Raw genomic sequence first — 19,646 nt, 5'->3', positions numbered from 1 at the left:
GGGGTGTGTTCTGTGCTCCGGGATATCCCGGCTTTTCCCTTTGTGAGATGGGCTCTCTCTCTGCCCGAGGCTCATAGGAGAGGAGAAGTGAAGCGATGTGTCCTCACATCTCCACGGACTGGTTTCCAAGCGCTGTTATGGCAGCCGTGCTGCCCATCATCCCCCCATTGCACGTAGCTAATGACACACAGATATGCTCAACAAGCACCAACTGCAGTGTATCTAGCACTATCCACATTCAGAACCATCCCACGCTCTGCTCCGGACCCACCGAACCCTTCAGAGCCATTTACCTGTACAGGCTGGGCCTTGAGAGCAGCTCGGCAGAGAAGGACCTGGGGGTCCTGATGGACCAGAGACTCAACATGAGCCAGCAGTGCGCTCTGACAGCATGGAAAGCAAATGGGATCCTGGGCTCCATCAGGAGAGGGGTGGTCAGCAGGGATAGGGAGGTGATTGTCCCTCTCTACTCGGCTCTTGCGAGGCCCCATCTGTTGTACCGTGTCCAGGTGTGGAGCCCTCAGTACAAGAAAGACATGGAGATTTTGGAAAGGGTCCAGAGGAGGGACAGGAAGATGATCAGGGGCTGGAGCACCTCCCCTATGAGGACAGGCTGAGGGAGTTGGGTTTGTTCAGCCTGGAGAAGAGAAGGTTGCGGGGTGACCTCATTGCAGCCTTTCAATACCTGAAGGGAACTTACTCTTCCCTTAAACTCTTGGAAAGGGCTGACAATAGCAGGACACGGGGAAATGGTTTGAAGTTAAAAGAGGGAAGATTTAGGTTGGATGTTAGGGGGAAGTTCTTCACTAGGAGAGTGGTGAGGCCCTGGAACAGGCTGCCCAGGGAGGTTGTGGATGCCCCGTCCTTGGAGGTGTTCAAGGCCAGGTTGGACGGGGCCCTGGGCAACCTGATCTAGTAAAGGTGTATGTTTGGTGGCCCTGCCAGGCAGGGGGTTGGAACTACATGATCCTTAAGGTCCCTTCCAACCCGGGTCACTCTGTGCTTCTGTGACCCGGTTTCTTTTGGTCCCGGTTCCGGAGCGTGTAGCGCTGCTGCCATCGCGCGGGCGCTGCCCGGTGCTGCACAGTGTGTGTGTATGGGCGGCAGGGAGGGGGAATGCACGGATCCCTATAGCGGAGTCAGAGCAAGGTGTAAAACAGGAGTGGCAGCATTGTCTTCAAAAGATAAGGCTGCAGATACCCCGAACTGGGACAGCACAGACCGTGTCCCCCCTGCAAAGCCCGTCCAGGAGCGCTGCTCTGCAGATGCTGAGTGCTGCTGCACGGCGATATTGGCCCTCCTCAGCTGTAGGAGCAAACAGAGATTGAGCCCTGCTCTCCCTGTCAGCTCACCCCAAGCACGCAGCAATCAGCTCAATCAGCTTTATCCCCCCGCAGGGAGTCATGCCAGGGTAAAGAAATCAGCCTCAGCTGCTTGACGGGATCCTTTGCCTGCTCGTCATCTTAAAGCCTCTCACCTCTCCTGTCTTTCATCACGGTTATAAACCCCTTAGATCTTCATCACGTGCTCCATAAATAACAAATATATAAGCCGGGCTCTGTGTGTTCCTGCAGCCCCATCCCTGCTGTCCCACGGCCACGAGGAGTCACAGGATCAGGGTGAAGAGGAGCAGCACCACGTCCCCATCCCCATCCCACAGCCGGTAAGCCCAGAGTTTCTGGGACCTGGTGATCCCCGTGGCTTTGGGGATGGCTGGTGAGCTGTGGGTCACTGTGTTGTTCTGGGCTATGGGGAATAGCCCTTAGATGGGAGGGAGCTGGGACACTGAGCTTGACTTGCCTTGGATTCTGGAGGTGAGAGCATCTCTGCATGCAGGTGCTTTGGGTTCTATAATGCACAAACACAAAAGGAGGGGACAATTTGACAGGGTGTAGTTGGTGTGCTAATTTGTGCACCATGACATATGGGGATGTGGAAAGGAGCCACAGGCTTAATAGACCCCAGGGTATAAACAACTATAAGAACGTGCAGGGGGCTGTGTTAGAGCTGGGGAGATGGGTTGATAGAGCTGGGAGGAGAGGGGTTTCCTCCTAACTCTGGTTATCCTCACTGTGCTCCCATTGACCTGCAGCCATCTCAGTGTGCATGTTCCCTGCATGCCAAAGACCTTTGTGTGTGCAGGGAGCTGAGGAGCTGAGCAAAAAAGAAACACAACTCCAGCAGCCCGTGTGACCTGAGCTGCCACAAGTGCTGGAGGGGAAAAGATTCAATGAGAAGGATCTGGGAGCAGGCTGTACCCTGCTCACTTCTCACACTGTTGTGTTGGGGTGCTGAGAAGTTTCTATAAGCACAAGGGGTGTCTGAGCCAGCCCAGCCTGCTGCATAGCCCTGATGCAATCAGGGGATGAGCAGATCTGACACCGAGCTGTGAATCCTACAAACATCACAGCACCCCATTCCTGCAGTGCTGTCTTGTTTCACTCCCATCCTATCTATGGGAGCACAAAGCACTCATTCCCAGCACCAGTCTTGCACTTACCCCTTGGCAATGAGAACTGGCACGAGGGATGCTAAATATTTCCCCTGTCCCTGATAGCCTTTGTGCCCAGAGAGCACATCACAGCTAACCCAGTGATTCACTGAAAGGGAATCACAGCAACACCCCATCTCACCACTTCCATCACCCAGCTCTCAGCCTTTCCAGATGGAAAATTCCCAGCTTGCTTTGGCTCTGCCCTGTGCAACGCTTGTGCTGGTAATGCTTTTGTTTCTATAAATCCTATTAGCTGGAGGCAAGCCTATAATTAGCAAGGAAAGCCGGCACCTCTTGAACAATAATCAGAACTGACCTGGCTCCATGCTGGCTTTGCTGTGAATTGCTTTGAATATTGGCTGACCCGTGGCTCCCGCTTGGCTGGGAGCTGCTGCCACTATTCCTGCCCGCAGGCCAGGGGTGCTCGGGTTGCACTTCTCTCTGGGTTTATTAACTTGGTTTGATCGGGCATGAAACATGAGGTGGATTTATGACACAGAATCTGACCCAAGCAGAGGGATCTGGCTGAGCTGTGTAGGGCGGGTGGTGATGGATGGGACAGAGCAGCAGGGACTGTCCTGGGGTATGGCTGTGGGACCCATAAAGGCTCTTTGGTCAAGGCTGGGGCTCTGCTTTTCCCTGCAAGGGAACACTGGAAAACTGCTCTCCTGAGCAAGCTTCTACACAAGCATTTGCAGGGTCCAATCTAACATCTATTCAGCAAAGGCACCCTGACAGCACACCCCTGGACCTCCCAGCCTTTGGGGTGGTTGTGACCACAGGCACTGGAGCAGCTGCAGATGAGCTCATCCTGCCTGCTGGCTCATCTCAGCCAGGCTTTCCAGCATGGCTATGACTTAAGTGCCCACCAGGGGCTAAGCCGTGTCATTTACCCCCTGAACAAGCTGGGAAAGCAAACAAACCCCCAGCAGCACAAGCATGACACAGAATCACAGGACACCCTGAGATGGAAGGGATGGATCATTAAGTGGAAGCCCAGACCCCACACAGCACCACCCAAACCCTACAGCTGAGAGCAGTGTCCCAACACTCCCTGAGCTCTGGTGGCTCAATGCCGTGCCTGCTGCCCTGAGGATCTGCTCCATGACCAGCACCCACTGATACAGAACCTTTCCTTAATCCCCAACCTGATCCCCTGACGCAGCTCCAGGCTGGTCATCTCCGGTGCATACACAGCACTGATGTCACCTTTATGACCTGGATAGGGACAAGATGCTCAGCCCCAACTCTTTCCCAATGGGACTGGAGGTCAGCAGCAGTGCACAGCTCGTGCCAACTCCCAGGGGTGACAGCAGGGTTGCCGTGGGTGGGGATTTGCTGTATCTATACACACACGTGTATATATAGCTAAAGGATGCCAGGTAGCCTAATCCCATGCATAATCAACAGGTATTTTCGACAGCTAAGAGCTCAGGAAGAGATTGGCTGAAATTAAGCCGAAATTAAGGGTGCAGTGACACTGCTGGGGCCCGGAGCTGACAGAGCTGCCCCATACGGAGCAGAACAAGATGCCGATGCTCAGCGCGGTGCCGTTCCTGAAGCCCACCCCCCCGCAGGGACCCCGCAGTTCCCCCGGCCGCCAACGCCGGCACACACTGCCCGCCAGCGAGTTCCGCTGCCTCAGCCCCGAGGATGCCGTCAGCGTGTTTGAGATCGAGAGGGAAGGTAAGGAAAGAGCCGCCCCGTCCCCATCCCACCCCAGCCCGGTGTCAGAGCCGGGAGCTCAGCGCCGTTCCCTTTCCAGCCTTCATCTCTGTCTCCGGCGACTGCCCGCTGCACCTGGATGAGATCCGGCACTTCCTGACGCTGTGCCCGGAGCTCTCTCTCGGCTGGTTCGAGGAAGGTCGCCTGGTGGCTTTTATCATCGGCTCCCTATGGGACCAGGACAGGCTCAGCCAGGTAGGAGCCGGGCACAGGGTAAGTGGAGTGGAGACTCGTGCTGCCCTGCACGGCCCCACTAATGGCCCCGTTCCCTCCCTTACAGGCAGCGCTGACCCTGCACAAGCCTCGGGGCACAGCAGTGCACATCCATGTGCTGGCCGTGCATCGCACCTTCCGACAGCAGGGCAAGGGCTCCATCCTGATGTGGCGGTACCTGCAGTACCTGCGCTGCCTGCCCTGCGCCCGGCGCGCCGTGCTCATGTGCGAACATTTCCTCGTGCCCTTCTATGAGAAATGCGGTTTCAAGGCTGTGGGTCCCTGCCAGGTGACGGTGGGCGCGTTGGCTTTCATTGAGATGCGGCACGAGGTGCGGGGCCATGCCTTCATGCGCAGGAACAGCGGCTGCTGAGCCCCGCAGCCCAGCTAACGCGGCAGCCCGTGAGCCGTCTCCATCCCCACCGTGGCTGCACAGCTTTCCCTGCCTGCCCACACATCTGCCTTTCGGCCAAGGGATGAGCCTGGCCCCCAGCCCATCCCTGTGCCTCACTCTCCCAAGGCTGGGGAAACACTCAGCCTGCAAGCACTGAGCCTGCACCCTCAGCTCTAGAGCTGGGGCAGTGAAGGGGAGCCCGCAGGAGGGCTGTGCCCCCAAGAGACCTGTGTTAAGGATGGAAAAGCCAAGAGCCTCAGCAGAGCCTTGAAAACCTTGAGCCCCCAGCACAGGGTCCCCCTCCCCAGCACAGCCCTACACCATGCACGAAGCCAAGCCCTGCTCTGAGCAGCCCCTGCAGCCACCCCCTGCCTGCAGGCACCTTTACAGCACGAAACCCCTGGGGTGCCCCCCACCCCAAATTGCACAGCCAGGATCCTCCCTGCAGGGCCAGTCATGCATGCAGACATCACCTGCCCAGCAAGAGCCCCCTGCAAAAGCCTTGGGTCTATTGTGAAGCAGCAAATAAAGATGCAGTGGTTGTTTTCTACACGCCTGCCTGTCTTTGCCTCCAGCTCCATGCACAGATGGGTCCAGCCAAACAGCCCAGAGCCATCCACTGCCTTTTGGGGTGGCTCAGATTGAAGTGAAATGGGTCAGATGTGCCCCAGGGTATCTGATGGAAGGTGAAGCACACAATTGGGGCCATGCTGCCCTGGGGCAGGGGATGGAAGCTCTGTGGATCATTTAGATAGAGAACCATCCTCAAATCCCTGCCCCAGGAGGGGTTTTGAAGAGGGGAATTAGGGAGCAGAGCAGGGACAGCTCTACTGACTGCTGCCAAATCCCCTCCCCATCAAAAGCATGGAGGGGAATCGAGGCCTCGTGGAGCTCTTTAAATACAGGTAGAAATTTATTCAGGGTGAAAAAAATTCCACGGCTTTCTTAAAAAATAATAATAATAATTAAAAAAAAAAGTATCAAAAGGAGACAACTGAGGTGAGGGGCCAATCTTTGGCTGGAGCAGCGCTGGAGGAGCAAGGAATGGGGCTGCAGCCGGCCTGCGGCAAAGAAGGGGGGGATACATGGGGCTGAGAGCCCTAGACTAGATGCTTGTTTTGATGGGGGGACTCGTGCTGCTCCTGTTAGCAGCGCTGTCACCCACAGCACTGGATGAGCCACCTGGTTACACCCTGAAGGACAAGAGGTGACAGTGGGGGCAGCAGGAGGGGGGTCCTGAGGAGCCAAAATCTGCCTCATCCTGGGGATCCAGGAGGAGCTGAACAAAACCACTCGAGTGCTTTCTTCTATGCTTACATCCCAGCACAGTGCTCCACTTCCAGCAGGATCCTCACTGAGATGAATGTTAAAAGCAGCACCACCCCCATCCCACCCCCACCCAGAAAGGAGCCTGTCGCGAGGAGCCCAGCTTTGCTCCTGAGCCCTTGGGAACAAACAGGGGGCCAAAAAATAACTTCAATCCTCAGCTCTGAGAGTGTCAGAACTGCAAAAAAAGAAAAAACCCAAAACAAAACTCCAAAAATCCTCCAGTGGGGAAACCACCAGGGTCCCCAAAAAGCCCATTCAAGAAAACACCCCCCAGCCCTCCCAGAATTAAAAACCCCAGGGCTGAGAAGTACTGGAGGACCCCATCCCCACTGGGGCAGGTTGGAGAAAGGGATGAACCAGAATACAGCCACAGAGCCCCTGTCAGCCCCGAGGTGATGGACACGGCCAGGAGATGTAGGTACAAAAGTGCCCCATGCAAAAAGGGCATTATGTTCACAGTAGGATTGGCACCGTGGGGTCCAGCTGCTGCCTCACCCCATAAGCTGTCCTGGGCTTATAGCAGGGCTTGGGCAGGCAAGCCACAGCCTCGCAGCCCCTCTATGGGTTAATGTAGGACCTGCTCCAGCTCGTACTTCTCACAGAACTTGCTGGTGAAGGGCAGGCAGGTGAGGTACTCGATCCAGCGCCAGTTGATGGGGTAGACATACAGCCAGATGAACAGAGAGGTGAAGAGGCCCAGGAAGACCAGCAGGGACACGATGATCATGGCTCGCTTGCGGTATTTGTCCATTGTGCCGAAGGTGATGTAGGGCAGGAAGGCAAAGGAGAGCAGGAGGCCGCTGAGGAAGCCAAAGAGGTGGGCAATGTTGTCAATCCAGGGCAGGAGGCCGCAGACGAAGAGGAAGAGGACGATGCCAGAGAGGTTGAGCAAAGCTTTCCATGGCTTCTCCAGCGCCTGCCAGCTCTGGAAGAGCTCCACAAAGAGGCAGGCCAGCAAACCGAACTGCGACCCAGCAGGGCCCACCTGCAAGAGGTCAGAGCCCACTTACATCACCCAGCTGTGCCCCCACATCCCCAGGGTCTCCCCTCACAGAACACATTTACCATGGGGAGATGCTGGTGCTGTTTTGGCAGAGCCAGGCATTGGGTGCCTCTCACACCCATCCCACACAGCAGGGGGGATTAGGGAGCTTGGTGTGATCCCCTCTAAAGCCTGCCAGCTCTGCTGCCAGCAGATTAGCCATCTGCCAGCCTGCACACACCAACACGTGGGGCACATGACCCATGCGAGCCCCGCACGTGGGGCATAGACCCCCCCCTCCCCATGCATGGCAAAACCTGAGCCCAGAGCTCATTGAGGGGGGAGCAAAGATATGGGGAGAGCCCCCCCCCATCTCCACTAGCTGCCCTCACCTCTGCCCGGTACGGCAGGAAGATGGCACTGGCCAAATTGCCTGTGATGCCACTGAGGATGAAGATGATGGAGATGCGATGCCATCCTGCCAGCTTCTCCAGGTCCCGTAGGATCGTCATTTGGAAGGTCACCGACACCAGGCAGTGGATGATGCTGGAGGTGAAGGATCAGTGTTAGACCCCTGCCCTACCACAGCCCCTCCCACCCACGAGATAGCTCACAAGCTGTCCCCCATTGATGCCGTGCATTGCTGTAGTTTGGGAGTGCTCCCCCATCTCCCCTCCCAGCCCATCAGGGATCACAGACAGGCTGTCCCAAAGGATGCCGCCATCCCAAGCCATTCCCGGTGCCCACAGCCTGCTGCTCACCCTGCATGCAGGAACAGGGACAGCCACAGGCGGTAGATCTGGTCAGGGACCTCTGGGTTAAGGAAGGGCAGGAGGCCACAGACTTCATCCAGGCAGTGCACCTAGCAAGGCAGACATGGGTGGGAGGTGATGGGGTGGCAGCCCATCCTGCCAGTGCCAACACAGTGATGCCCAGCCAGGCTGCTCGCCCTAAACCCCCTGTGTTCCCCCCACAGCCCCTCACCTGTGAGCAGAGCGTTGCCTCCTCGTGGAAGTAGCCATGCATGAACTCGCAGTACTCCCGCGTTGTGATCTCACAGCTGGGCAGAGGGTGGGCAGGGGGCTCACCTGGGGCAGGGGGCACCCCCTGCTCCAAGCACCCCCAGTGCATGGTCCTGCTGTCACTGCATGTCCCTCCCTCACCCTCCTCTATCCTTGGCACAACTCAGGACACCAATGGGGAGCATCAAGGAGCACCAGAAGGGTGCAGGGAACACTGGCCACCCTGCCCCAGGCTTGGTGCCTGCTGGCTGTACCTCACCTGCCCTTGGTGCCAATGCAGCAGGGTCTGCCCTTGATCTGACAGTCCATGTGAGGGAGGCCTGTGTGGTTGGTTTTTGTCTCATAGGTGCAGATCTATGAGAAGGGAAAGGAACTGCAGTGCGAGGGCTGCTAAGAGCCCCCTACAGCCCCATGCTCGAGGCTGTTCACCTCCTGCAGGGGCTGTGTTGGTGGGGATAGTGGGCATATCACTAAGGGCTCTTACCGGCCACCTGGTGATGTCGTCTGGCCACACGTGGGGAGGGTTTGAGGCTGGTTCTTCACATGTCCTGGTGACAGGAGGAGGATGCAGAGGTCACTGAGAGTCTCCCCTTGCACAACCCTGCCACCAGCCTGAGGCCAGGCAAAAGGAAGGGGACCTGCAGCCACCTCCCTTAAGGTTCGCAGACTCAGGGATGCTCAATATCCTACAGTGAAACACTCTGCAGCCAGATCAGCCATCAGGTAACTCCATTGAATGTCCCCTTATAATGTCACATGTCCCTGCCTATCTCGGCCCAGGGATGGGGGCAGGCAGGGCCAAGCTCAGGCAGGACAGCAATGCTCCTCATGTAGCTTTCTGTCTCACCCACCACATTTAAAACAGACTTCACCTCTATTTCCCCACCAATTCTCTCTTCCTCATCACTGCCCCATGGCACGGAAGAGCCACCAACCCCTCAGGCAAATCAACTGCAGGCATTCAAGCTGCAAACCCAGCCCCACACAACCCACCTGGGGTCCTGGTGACACACAGCCCCTGACGTGCGCTTCTCACCGGAGCCCATGGTCGGCGTGTTGTTGTTGGGCCACTTGATGAACGTCGCCAGCGTTTCCTGCAGGGATGGAGATGCTCAGAGTGTGGCTATATGGGCACTGCTCTGCCCCACGTGCATTCCATGCCCTCACCGAGCAGTCCTGTGGCAGTGTTTGGATACAGCCTGATTTGTCATTCTGGACACAGCAGCCTGAGTTACGCTCCCTGTCCCGCTCACGCTGGATGAGCCGCTCCACCTGGCGATCCTTCCTGATGCAGGGTGAGAATTTGGCTCCCAGGTGAATCAGGTCGATCTGGAAGGAGGGGGAGATCTGAGGGTTGAATCCCATCCCCACCTCCCAACTGCTGCCTTACTGATGAGATCCCACCCAAACGAATGGAGGGTGGGGTAGAGGACAGGCTCTCTCCCAAGCATCCCATGGTGATGCTTTGGTGCTGGGGAGTGCTGCAGAGCTCTGGGAGCAGGCAGGAGGAGCTCATAGACAGAGAACCAAGGAGCAGAGCAGCAGGTTGGGACTAGGATTATTGCCATGTAGCCAAGGGAGAGGAGAAGGGAGCACCCTGAGAGCCTCAGGGTGGGGAATCACTTACTGAACTGGGGCCGATCCAGAAGTTTTCCTGCTGAACATACTTGACATTTTCATAAACCCCTCTGTTCCTTAGCACCTGCAGAATGAGACCAGGGTCACACAGATGGAGGGCACAGCCCCATAGTGCCACATCCCCTCCAACCATCTGCACAGGCTGAGCCCTTTTGTCCACAGGGGGCTGCATCCCTCACCCCAACAGGATTACCCCCACTATGAACTTGAGGGATGGCATTCAGGAGCCAGGCACCCAGGAGGGGACAGCCCCGGCTGGTAGCTCTTAAACTTACTAACTCTGTCGTCACATGCTGGGTAAAGCCAATGGGAGCGATGCCATACGTGCCAATGACCAACAAAGTGATGAGGATGTGGACAAAGGTGATCCAGTAGGTGAAATATGGCCTGGGGGAGCAAAGGGAACAGGATCACGGCTTCCTGTTGGCACAAGGATGCTGAAGTAACATGGGGAGAGCCCAGAGCCCAACTCTGATGGGGACATAAACCCAAATTGCACCTGGGGGAGCCCCAAGGTGCAGGGCTGACCCTGGTGGGCTGCAAGCTGTGCCCTCACCGGTGACTGTCGGTGATCTCCAGCTGTGACTGCACGATGCTGCTGAGGCTGCGGCGGTACGTCCTGTTCAGACACTGCCCCACCACCCCCAGCCCATAGTAACGTTTCTTGCGGTCGAAGGCGAAGTGCTTCACTTTGGAAGCGATGCGTCTGCCCCTCTGCGGGGCTGGGCCAGCTGAGGCAGCAGCGAGCCGGGCACCCTCACGTCTGTAGGGAGAGAAACCCATCAGCAAGGTCACAGAACCACTCATCCTGAGACACCCTGAAATAGGGGCCAGGGGAATCTTTGTCCTTGTAGCAGCGTGCTGGATGTGCCCAGTGCCCTACAGCAGGGACTGGTGGATATTGCATTGGTTGGGGGGAGAAGGGGGTGCAGGGGGCTTGGGGTTGGCACTCACAGTGCAATCTGCTCCACCTCTGGGGATGCCCTGACATCCTCCCCCACTGAGTGCATGCGTAAATACGTGGCTGAGAGCGGTGGGGACTCAAAGACGTCATCCGGCATGGAATACGTCTCGTCGTGCGTGTCCATCTGGAAGGAGCATGGGAAGGGAGGGGGGACCACAGTGTCATCCCAATGACCACATGTTACACCCACGTGAAGTGCCCATGATCACATCACCAGCAATCAACACTGAGTCCCTGCAGCGCAGGGCACAACACCCACTGATGACCACACTCTTGGGGCAGGGCTAAAGCACAGGCACCAGGGGCCCTTTGCACATGCAGCTCCAAACCCCATTTGGGTAAGAGACCCTGAGCCACGCTAAAAGCAAAGGGGGTGGGACAAACAGGGCTGCCCAGTGAGCCACCATCCCAGTCAGAACGCTGCTCAGCCCCACGTGGGGCACTGGGTCCCCCCCAGCTCCAGCTGCTGGCGTGGAACAGCGCTTGCCTTACTGAAGAAGGAGGAGTCCAGAGTGTCAGCAGTATCCATCACGTCCTCATCCATGAAGCTGGGGTACATGAAGCTCCTCTTGGTGCTCCTCTGCTTCTCAGCCAGAGGCTCCAAGACAGAGCGGCCCTATGGCAGGGGAAGCAAACGAGGGTAAGGAACACAAAGCCTCAGTGCTGCAGAAAGTGGGGAGGGCTTTGTCATAGCCTCTCCCAAAGCCCAGCAAGTGGTGGCAAACATTAAGTGCCAACAGAGCAGAGTCACACAGCTGCCTGTTGCTCCTGAGAGCCATCAGTGTTGGGCTACAGCTGTGACAGGTGGCACAATTCTAAATCCCCTTTTTGGTCCCTGCCCCACAGACCCATCTTCAAGGCTTGCAAAGGACTCCCCAGGTGACAGAAAGTGCCAGAGCAACTTCCCCTGCAGCAAAAGGTTGTTGGCTCGACACAAAGGCTGCTATTTTTGAGGGATGGCATGCAAGACAGTTCCACTTTCTGGTCCAGTTTCCACCAGAACTTCTCTTTTTAAGCTTAAAACCCACCACCTCCCCATCCCAACACACAGCAGAGCGCAACAACGGTCTATGCGCAAAGCAAAAAGCCAAGAAACAAAGACAGCAGAGAGCAGAGAAGTGAATGAGGTGGACGATCCCTTTCCCCAGCACTCACACGGAGCAGTGCAGCAGCTGCCCTGAAGCTCATGTGTGCCACTGACAGTCTCTTGCGGCGCGGCAGGCGGCCATAGCCAGAGCGGGCACTGCCCAGGGATGCCAATGATGCAACACCCGGGGTGTGTGGGGGCAGGACGTGGGGCGTATGGGGACGGTCGGTGTCATCGGGGTGCCGGAAGGGACGGCCCCTGGCCAGCGGGTCCACGATCTAGAAGAGGGAGAGGTGAGTTGGTGATGGTTATGGGGATGGGTTGGTGGTCCCCATGCCCCAACTTGTACCTTGGGCATCTTGGCTGGTTTGGGTGACTCAGTGCCCTGGAAGGAAGGCACCTCCTGGCTGGGCAGCTCCATGTCGCGGTAGGCAGCCTTCAGTTTGCCGTACCTCATGCTGCAGTGCTGCAAGCTCCGGCGCTGCCAGTGCTGCCGCTTCCCTTCCCAGTCGCCGCTGACACCGAACCATTCTGCTGTGCTCCTGGGTGTGTGATGTGAGGGATGCACTCCATCAGCCCCATGGTGCCACCATCCCACTCTGCCCTCCAACTGTGGATTGGAGCTCATGGCTCAGCTTGGTTCTGAGCTGACAGATCCATGGGATGGGGCAGGTGGGACACTGCTCCACTAAGCCTAGATGAGATACCCAACTACAGGATGCTCACACCTCAAGGCATTTTCCCAACCAATTCTACTACAGGCTCTTCCAACAGCTGAGCCACAAGGCATCCTCTGAGGCTTTCCCTTGGGCTGGTACCCACATCCCTGCCATGGACACCCCCCAAGCCCTCACTTGCGGATGCTCTGGGACAGGGATGTCTGTCTGCGGAAGCCCGGCCGCCGTTCTGAGCTGTCACATCCCTTGGAGCGTGGCTCCTGCAGGCTCTTGCTCTTCCGATAGATGGGCACCTTAGAGGGCTGGGAGGCAGAACGCAGGGTTACAGAGCACAGAGGTAACAATGGGCACACCAAACCCCATTAGGGGTGGAGAGGTACCCTCAGAACTCACCTCCTTGCGGGTGCCATCATCCTCTGCCTCCCGGGATGGGGGGATCACAATGGAGAGGTTGGGGGGCTTCTTGCTCTGCAGGCGGCTGCTGCTGGAGCGGCTGCTCCCATTCTTGTTGCTGGATGCCATGTTGAGTAAGAAGTAGGCTGGGGGAGGGGGAGGAGCAGGGAGTGAGTAGGGGGGAGGCAGCCACAGCCCTATTGCTGCATCCCTTCTTCCTGTTCTCTGCAGGGTGAGTGCATCGGTGTGGAAATGGCAGCAGGAGCATTAATGTTAATGGGGCTCTGCCCGAGGAGAACCACTGAGGGAAGAGAAATGCTGCAAGCACTTCCCCCCTCACTGGGAGGGATGTGCTTTGCTCTCCTCCGATGGCTTATAGTTACCTGGGAGCCCCCAAAGGGCAGTGCTGAGGCATCCCAGACAAAGGGACAGCCCCAAGGCTGCATCCCCAGCACCTCTTGGCCATTGCATCAGCACAGTGTCCATGGGACTGGCATGCAAAACATTCCCCTCATGCACATGCTGGGCTCCAGGCCAGCAGGACAAGGCAGAGCACACCAAAATCCTCCCAGTGCACAGAGCGGGGGCTTAACAGCCAGGAGTTAAATCTTCAGACAACCCCTTCCTGAGAGTCCCCCTGCTTCCCTGTGACACCAGGCAGAGCCTCATGAGTCAGCAGGGAAAGGTAATTCCATCTGAGCACGAGGGAGAAGTCCTAAATCCTATTAGGGACTGGGGGGCTCCTGCTGGGATGGATGCTCAGCTCCTTGGCCTCTCCCCATCCACGTGCCAGCACTAAGGGCACCTGCCCAGGGCTCCCTGCTGACAGGCATCCCCTTGTCCTGCTTGGTGTGGCCAACAGATGCCAGAGTCCTGCTGAGGGGCAGCCACGAGGCAGCAGGATCTATGGCGAGGCTCCCTGGGGTACCACCTGTGCCCTGCTCCGCTCCCTTTGGGCCACTCCTCCCCACCACTGGCCTTAGGGGCTTGGCATCCCATGGGATGAACTCGCTGGGGACACTGGCACTAGAGGGCAGCCACAACCCAGCACAGCCCAGTGCTGCAGCCCAAACATGCAGGGCTTAAACACAGCACTGCTGTCCCATAGAAAAGGACAGAGAGCTTAGAGGGCTCCCTTTCCCCAGTTAACCCCAATCCCCACCAGCTTTGATGAGGCTGCAGAGGGCGATCGATGGAGGGGATCTGGATGGGAAGAAGAGAGGCACCACTGCCACAAATGCAATTAGAAACAGATGTTTGAAGCCCCCCATCTCTGAGCCTGTCTGGGATGCCCCTACCTCATAAGAGTGGCAGGGATCCCATGCAGTGCTTCTCAACAGGCTCCTTCTTCTTTCTCCTGTCCTTCATGCACGAGAGCCCCAGGGCATGGCCGAGGTTCTCTTGCTCTGCCTGGTGCTGCAAGAGAAAAGCAGGAGTGAGAGATCAGGTTTGGCCTGCAGAAACCTTCCTAAGAAAAGCTTTGGGAACAGAGCTGTGAAAGGGAGCAGAAGCATCAGGGTAGGGGCAGAGCCATCCAAAAACATCAGGGCAGGATGCTGGGACAAAGCCACAGCACTACATGGCTCCAGGCAGCCACAGCACATGGGAGACCATGCTGTGGTCACTGGCATAGGGTGAGGGAAAGCCACTGCACCTGGCGCCTCGGCTGAGACAACACAGGGCTGAAGGGGAATTTCTTCACCCAAAGCTCTTAACAGAGTGAGAAAAGAGCAGGAAAGAAACACAAGTGCAGTGCAGAAGTATTTGATGACTACTGAGCTGGGAAGGCGCCAGCCAGGCGGTCCGGCCCCAGCAAGTGAAACTTTCCATCTCACTTGGGAACTGCAGATGCTGTTTGTTTTCCTCCCAGGGCAGCCAGCAATGAGGCAGAGGTGCCAGCTGCAGGCAGGGCTGGCTCCAGGGAGCCCGAGGAGGTGGGAGCAGGGACATGGTGGGCATGGGGACACACAGCTGTGGATGCTGCTATGGCCACCAGCATCCTGAGTGCTGCCCCTGCTATGGATGCACCAAGCACAGCGAGCATCACACAGGGGAACCTGGAGGAGAACTTGGAGCCAACGCTGCCGTTTGGTGATGCAGAAGGAGCGGTGCTGTTTGTGCCCCTGATCCCATCCCTAATTGCTCCATCAGACTCCCACACAGCTCCAGGTGAGAACCTTCATGCTTTCTGGGGAAGCACGTTTGCAATGCATCCAACCACCCGAGTGCCCTCCCATGGGTGCCCTCCCACGCAGCGTGGGCACAGCAGTTGGGCAGCTGTCCCCCATCAGGCACCTGTGGGCCCAGTCATGCGGCCAGAGCACTTTTCACGGCTCCTTGAATTAATGCAATGCTTGGCATCCAGAGAGCAGGAGGATGGGAGCAGCCCCTGCCAGCTAAGTCCCCTAGGTTAGCCAGGCACAGGGCTGGGCAGCATCCATCCCATGAGGTGTGGGAAGTTTCACCCCACGCCAGCAAAAAGCCTCTGGGATGGGGCTGGGAATGCATTTATCTGTTCCCCTACGCGCTTGGCACTGGCATGAAGCCCTTCGAGCGCTGGCACAGCTCTCACTCAATGTGCTCAGCGTGAGAAAAGGCAGCCTGAGCCCAAAGCAAGCTGCAAGAAGCTGCAGCCACAGCCAGCACAGCCCTTCGCCCTCCAAAGCACAGCACAGAGGGGTTTGTCAGCACTGCAGAGCCCAGCCTTGCTCAGCCCAGGGTCCCCATGGGGGCCAGGCAGGAGGATTTTGCCTTCACCCAGGCGAGGGCTGGGGCTCTGGGCTGATCCACGAGAGATGCTGACCCAAGGAAACACACCCAGGGAGGAAAGTGGTGGAAAAAGTGACGCAGCTCACACATGGTATCAGCACAGGGCGATGCCAGGATGCTCTGTGCAAGGAACCAGAGCAAAGGGACCAGCAGTAGAATCGTGCACCAACACACAGAGCCCCTATATGAGACACTGCAGACACCCCTCTGCAAAGAGCCATTCCATTAGCAGAGCAGCACACCACCAGCATGCCCATAAATGATTCAGGAGCACACTGAAGCTGCCCATCAGCACTGGAGCCTTGCTGCTCTTGGTTGTACTGCAATATAGAGCTGCCTTTGCCTTGCCAAGCAAACCTCTTCAACCTACCCAGCACCTCCATAGGTTCCCCAAAGCATGACCGCCCAAAGCTAAAACCTCACCGGGAGCAGCTGGGCCAGGCAGGAGCCTGACAGGTTCCCTGGGTGCACAATTGGGAAATGCTCCTCACTTTCCTTCTGCCTATTCCCACAGCAAGCAGGACGTTGGGCAACCGCCGCGTGGTTGGTTCATCCCGGATGAGTTTCAGGCACTAGGCACACCCTGGAAGGAAGCAAAACCACGCGGCCGAGATAGAGGCAGCCAACCCACGGGGTGTGCTGGTGGCTGTGATAACGCTGAGCCAGGCCTTCCTCCTCCCCTCCCACTCGCACATGGCTCGGGCATTGGGTTAAGGAGGTGAGGACAGGCAGGTGCCTGCAGCATTGCTGTGCATTGGAGCACCTCCCCATGGCACATCCCTACAAGAGCACAGACCCCTCGTCAGGACCATTTTCTCCCTATAGCAATGCTTCCAGGAGCCGTGCTCCTCTGGGTTTCCTGAAAAACTACGTGCACGGAAAGGGAAGGTCTCACCCACAATAGCTGGATGGGGATTTTCCCAGCCCATTTCCCAAGGCACGTACACACTCATTCCCAGCATGTCCCCCTCTGCCCAATGGGTTAATACCCAAACACCCCCCACCCCATTGCTTTGCTCTTTGTGAGCCAAGCTGTAGCTCCACATCCTCCCTGTGCACGCACCCCAGCACCATGTGCAGCACAGATTGCCCAGGCTGCTGGGCTTCATTAACCCAGCTTGAGCTGCACAGTCCCTGAGAGCTTCCCCAGTTCCTGGCTGGGCTCTGGGTCCCCCCATGCAGTGTATGACTCTGCAGGGCTATGAACACCACGGGCTGTCCCCCACTTCTCTCTCGCTTCCCTATCTGATGCAAAAGTCTTTGTGTGAGAGGGCAACGGGCAGACGTTCCTTCCCCCACATCTGCAAAACGTTGCTGCTTTGAGAGCTGCTCTTGGAAAGAGCACACAGGCAGGATCTGCAAACTGCCTCAATGCTCTGCTCCTAGGAGAAACATCCTGGGGGGGTCCCTGTGTTCATTTGGGGTTTCCCCCCTGAGCTCAGAGCATCACTGTGGGATGTGTAGGAGGTGGTGATGCTCAGCCCTGTGCAGAAACTCCACTCACCCCATGCATGAGATGACTGTGGGTGTTTAGTGCAGTCCTCACCATGGACAAACAATGAGGAGAGCCACTTGGCCCCAGGCTCGTATCTCCTGCAGCAGAATGCTTATCTGCACGCAGCCACCCCCAGGCTTGTGTCACTGTCCCACCACTGCACGCACACCCACCCCTCCTCCAAAGCATCAGCAGGTTCTGCAGCCTCATCATCTCTCCCAGATTCCACCCAGGAAGGTTTATCCCAACGCAAGACCTGCATTCCCCATGGGAAAGCCCAGCTGGGAGAGATCCACCCGGTCCTACACATCCCATCCAACACAGCTCGAGCTGAGTACACAGCACCCAAACACAGCAACACCACCCTCACCCCAGCCCCACTCCCTGCATGGCTGTGAGCTGCCAAGCCCTCCCCAGGCCCAGCACTCCTGCACATCACAGCTGTGTGCCATGAGCCATTGCCTTCCTCCTCCTCAAGCTGGTTTGGTCCCAGCACTCACCCATCTCTCCCTCCCTAGGGAGGCTTTGCCATTCATTCCCCTCTCCCAGCTGGCTGCACCCACAGGGCCCCCACCCACATCACGCACACTCCCATCCCTCCCCTCAGCTCCAGCATTCCCACAGCCAGTGAATTACAGGGATAACCCAGCCAAATCCCCAGCACAAGCTGCTGCATGACGCACGGCGGCACCTCGGAGCTGGGCAGCATGAATGCACACCGCATGGACACAGCCCTGCCTTGAGCTGCTCAGCAATGGGGATGTGATGGCACCATCAACCCACAGCTCCCAGCCAACCTGCTGCCCCTTGGAACACAGGGCAGCCCCTGGGATGGGGTCACGGATGGTGCTGAGCATCCCTGCCTTGCTCACCCCACATCAACGCAGCCCCACGCTCAGCACACGGCTTTGCACCCACACGGATGTGGCACTTCACAGGTGGGGAAACACGAGGCAATGTGTTAAAACGAGCTGCCCGCTCACACGTGTGGAAATCTCTGAGCAAAATGAGGGCAGTGAGCTGTGGGCAGGCAGCAGGGAGGTGTTGGGTCCCCCCCACACACACCAAGGCTGAGTCCATGGCCCTGCTGCAATGCAATCATGTGAGAAACTGAATCACACAATGGTTTGGGTTGGAAGGGACCTCAAGCATCATCAAACTCCAACCTCCCTGCTGCATGCAGGGCCAGCAACATCCTTATGTAGCCCAGGCTGCCCAGGGCCCAATGTGGCCCTTAACACCTCCAAAGATGGGGCATCTGTTCCAGCACCTCACCACTCTCATAGTAAAGAACTTCCCCCCATATCCCTCCTTCAACTTAAAACCATTTCCCCTTGTCCTGCCATGATCTACCCTTTCAAAGCCTTGCCCCCCCTCCTGCTTATAGGCTTCCTTTAGGTACTGGAAGGACCCAGGGTGAGAACTGCAAGGCTGTATACGATACTTACAAGACAAAGCACAGCTCTCAGCACTACTCAAAGGTCCATAATGCCCCTAAATCCCGGCTATTCACACCACTTTGCAGGACATCCCCATGCCCAACAACCATTAAATAAAAGCTTTTCCAACACCTACTTGTTACCATCCCAAGCTACTTGTTACCATCCCATACCGGGCTGTATGGGTAGAATTAATAAGATCTCAATCTCCACTAATTGACTGGCGTTGTGTGAACCCCCTGCAGCACAAAGCCCACCCCCCACAGAACACAAAGAACGGGGCTGCGGGGATATAAATCCCACTGCAGAGGGTGCAGGTGGGGTCGGGACCAGCTTTGTTTGTATGGGAGGGTTATGGCTGACCCAACAAAGGGGTCCTCAAAGAAAAGACCCCAAAACAAGGTTGTAAAGCACCACAAAGCATCCCCCCCCCCCCCAAGGCCGCGGGACGGTGACGCTGCGGGGCCGGGACTTCCTCCTCCCATGGGGACCGGAGGCCATAGAGCTCCGTCTGAGATCCCGAAACGGACAGAATAACACAAAGCAACAACAATAACAGCAACTAACAGCCCCTCAACCGGTAACACAACAACTCACCGCATCCACTCACCGCATCCACGCCCCGCTCCCACCGCCGCTCCACGCCGCCTCCTCCACCTGGGCCGGGCGGGACGGGGAGGGGCTTACGGGAGGGGGGGCTTACATTGCCCCCGCCCCCTGGTGTTACACGTGGTGGCTCCCAATGCCATATGTGGGTGCTCCCAGTGCCATACATGGCTGCTCCCAACGCCATATGAGTGCTCCAGCACCATCCTGATGCTGCATGTGGCTATTCCCAGTGCCCTACATGAGTGCTCCCTGCAGGATGCTCATAGATCCCTCCTCCCCCCCCTCCCCAGCTGTACAAGGTCTGAGTCCCTGCCACAGTTTGGAGTTTTGGGGGTTTGAAGCACTAAAAGGCCATTCAGGGAGCACTGGAGCCACGTGCTGTGTGGTACAATTCAAAGCCAAATTCAACACAGGGT

General features: G+C 57.3%; 2 protein-coding genes across 3 annotated transcripts; one reads left to right on the top strand and one right to left on the bottom strand.

Annotated features, from left to right (window-relative positions):
- Positions 1-1,194: 1,194 nt before the first annotated feature.
- Positions 1,195-5,378, top strand: AANAT (aralkylamine N-acetyltransferase). 2 transcript variants are annotated; one of them, XM_015880140.2, is made up of 4 exons: positions 1,195-1,663; positions 3,905-4,180; positions 4,260-4,414; positions 4,500-5,378. In XM_015880140.2, exons 2-4 carry the CDS (start codon positions 4,024-4,026, stop codon positions 4,803-4,805), a joined length of 618 nt encoding a protein of 205 aa, XP_015735626.1. In that variant the 5' UTR covers positions 1,195-1,663; positions 3,905-4,023; the 3' UTR covers positions 4,806-5,378. The 2 variants fall into 2 exon arrangements, with proteins under 2 accessions (XP_015735626.1, XP_015735625.1); XM_015880139.2 differs by lacking the exon at positions 1,195-1,663 and adding an exon at positions 2,480-2,716.
- A 333-nt stretch (positions 5,379-5,711) lies between these two features.
- Positions 5,712-19,313, bottom strand: RHBDF2 (rhomboid 5 homolog 2). The gene is made up of 19 exons (XM_015880141.2): positions 19,232-19,313; positions 14,217-14,334; positions 12,919-13,064; positions 12,703-12,827; positions 12,198-12,390; positions 11,917-12,126; positions 11,249-11,377; positions 10,752-10,885; positions 10,354-10,560; positions 10,073-10,184; positions 9,787-9,861; positions 9,327-9,488; positions 9,153-9,253; positions 8,644-8,707; positions 8,419-8,513; positions 8,122-8,197; positions 7,899-7,999; positions 7,530-7,683; positions 5,712-7,140 (listed from the first exon to the last, which is right to left on the bottom strand). Exons 3-19 carry the CDS (start codon positions 13,045-13,047, stop codon positions 6,721-6,723), a joined length of 2,487 nt encoding a protein of 828 aa, XP_015735627.1. The 5' UTR covers positions 13,048-13,064; positions 14,217-14,334; positions 19,232-19,313; the 3' UTR covers positions 5,712-6,720.
- Positions 19,314-19,646: the final 333 nt, after the last annotated feature.

This window comes from Coturnix japonica, chromosome 18 (genome assembly GCF_001577835.2).
Source record: "Coturnix japonica isolate 7356 chromosome 18, Coturnix japonica 2.1, whole genome shotgun sequence".
NCBI classification, from domain to species: domain Eukaryota; kingdom Metazoa; phylum Chordata; class Aves; order Galliformes; family Phasianidae; genus Coturnix; species Coturnix japonica.
The sequence above is the reverse complement of the archived record's forward strand: the minus strand, read 5'-3'. Positions and strand labels throughout refer to the sequence as shown.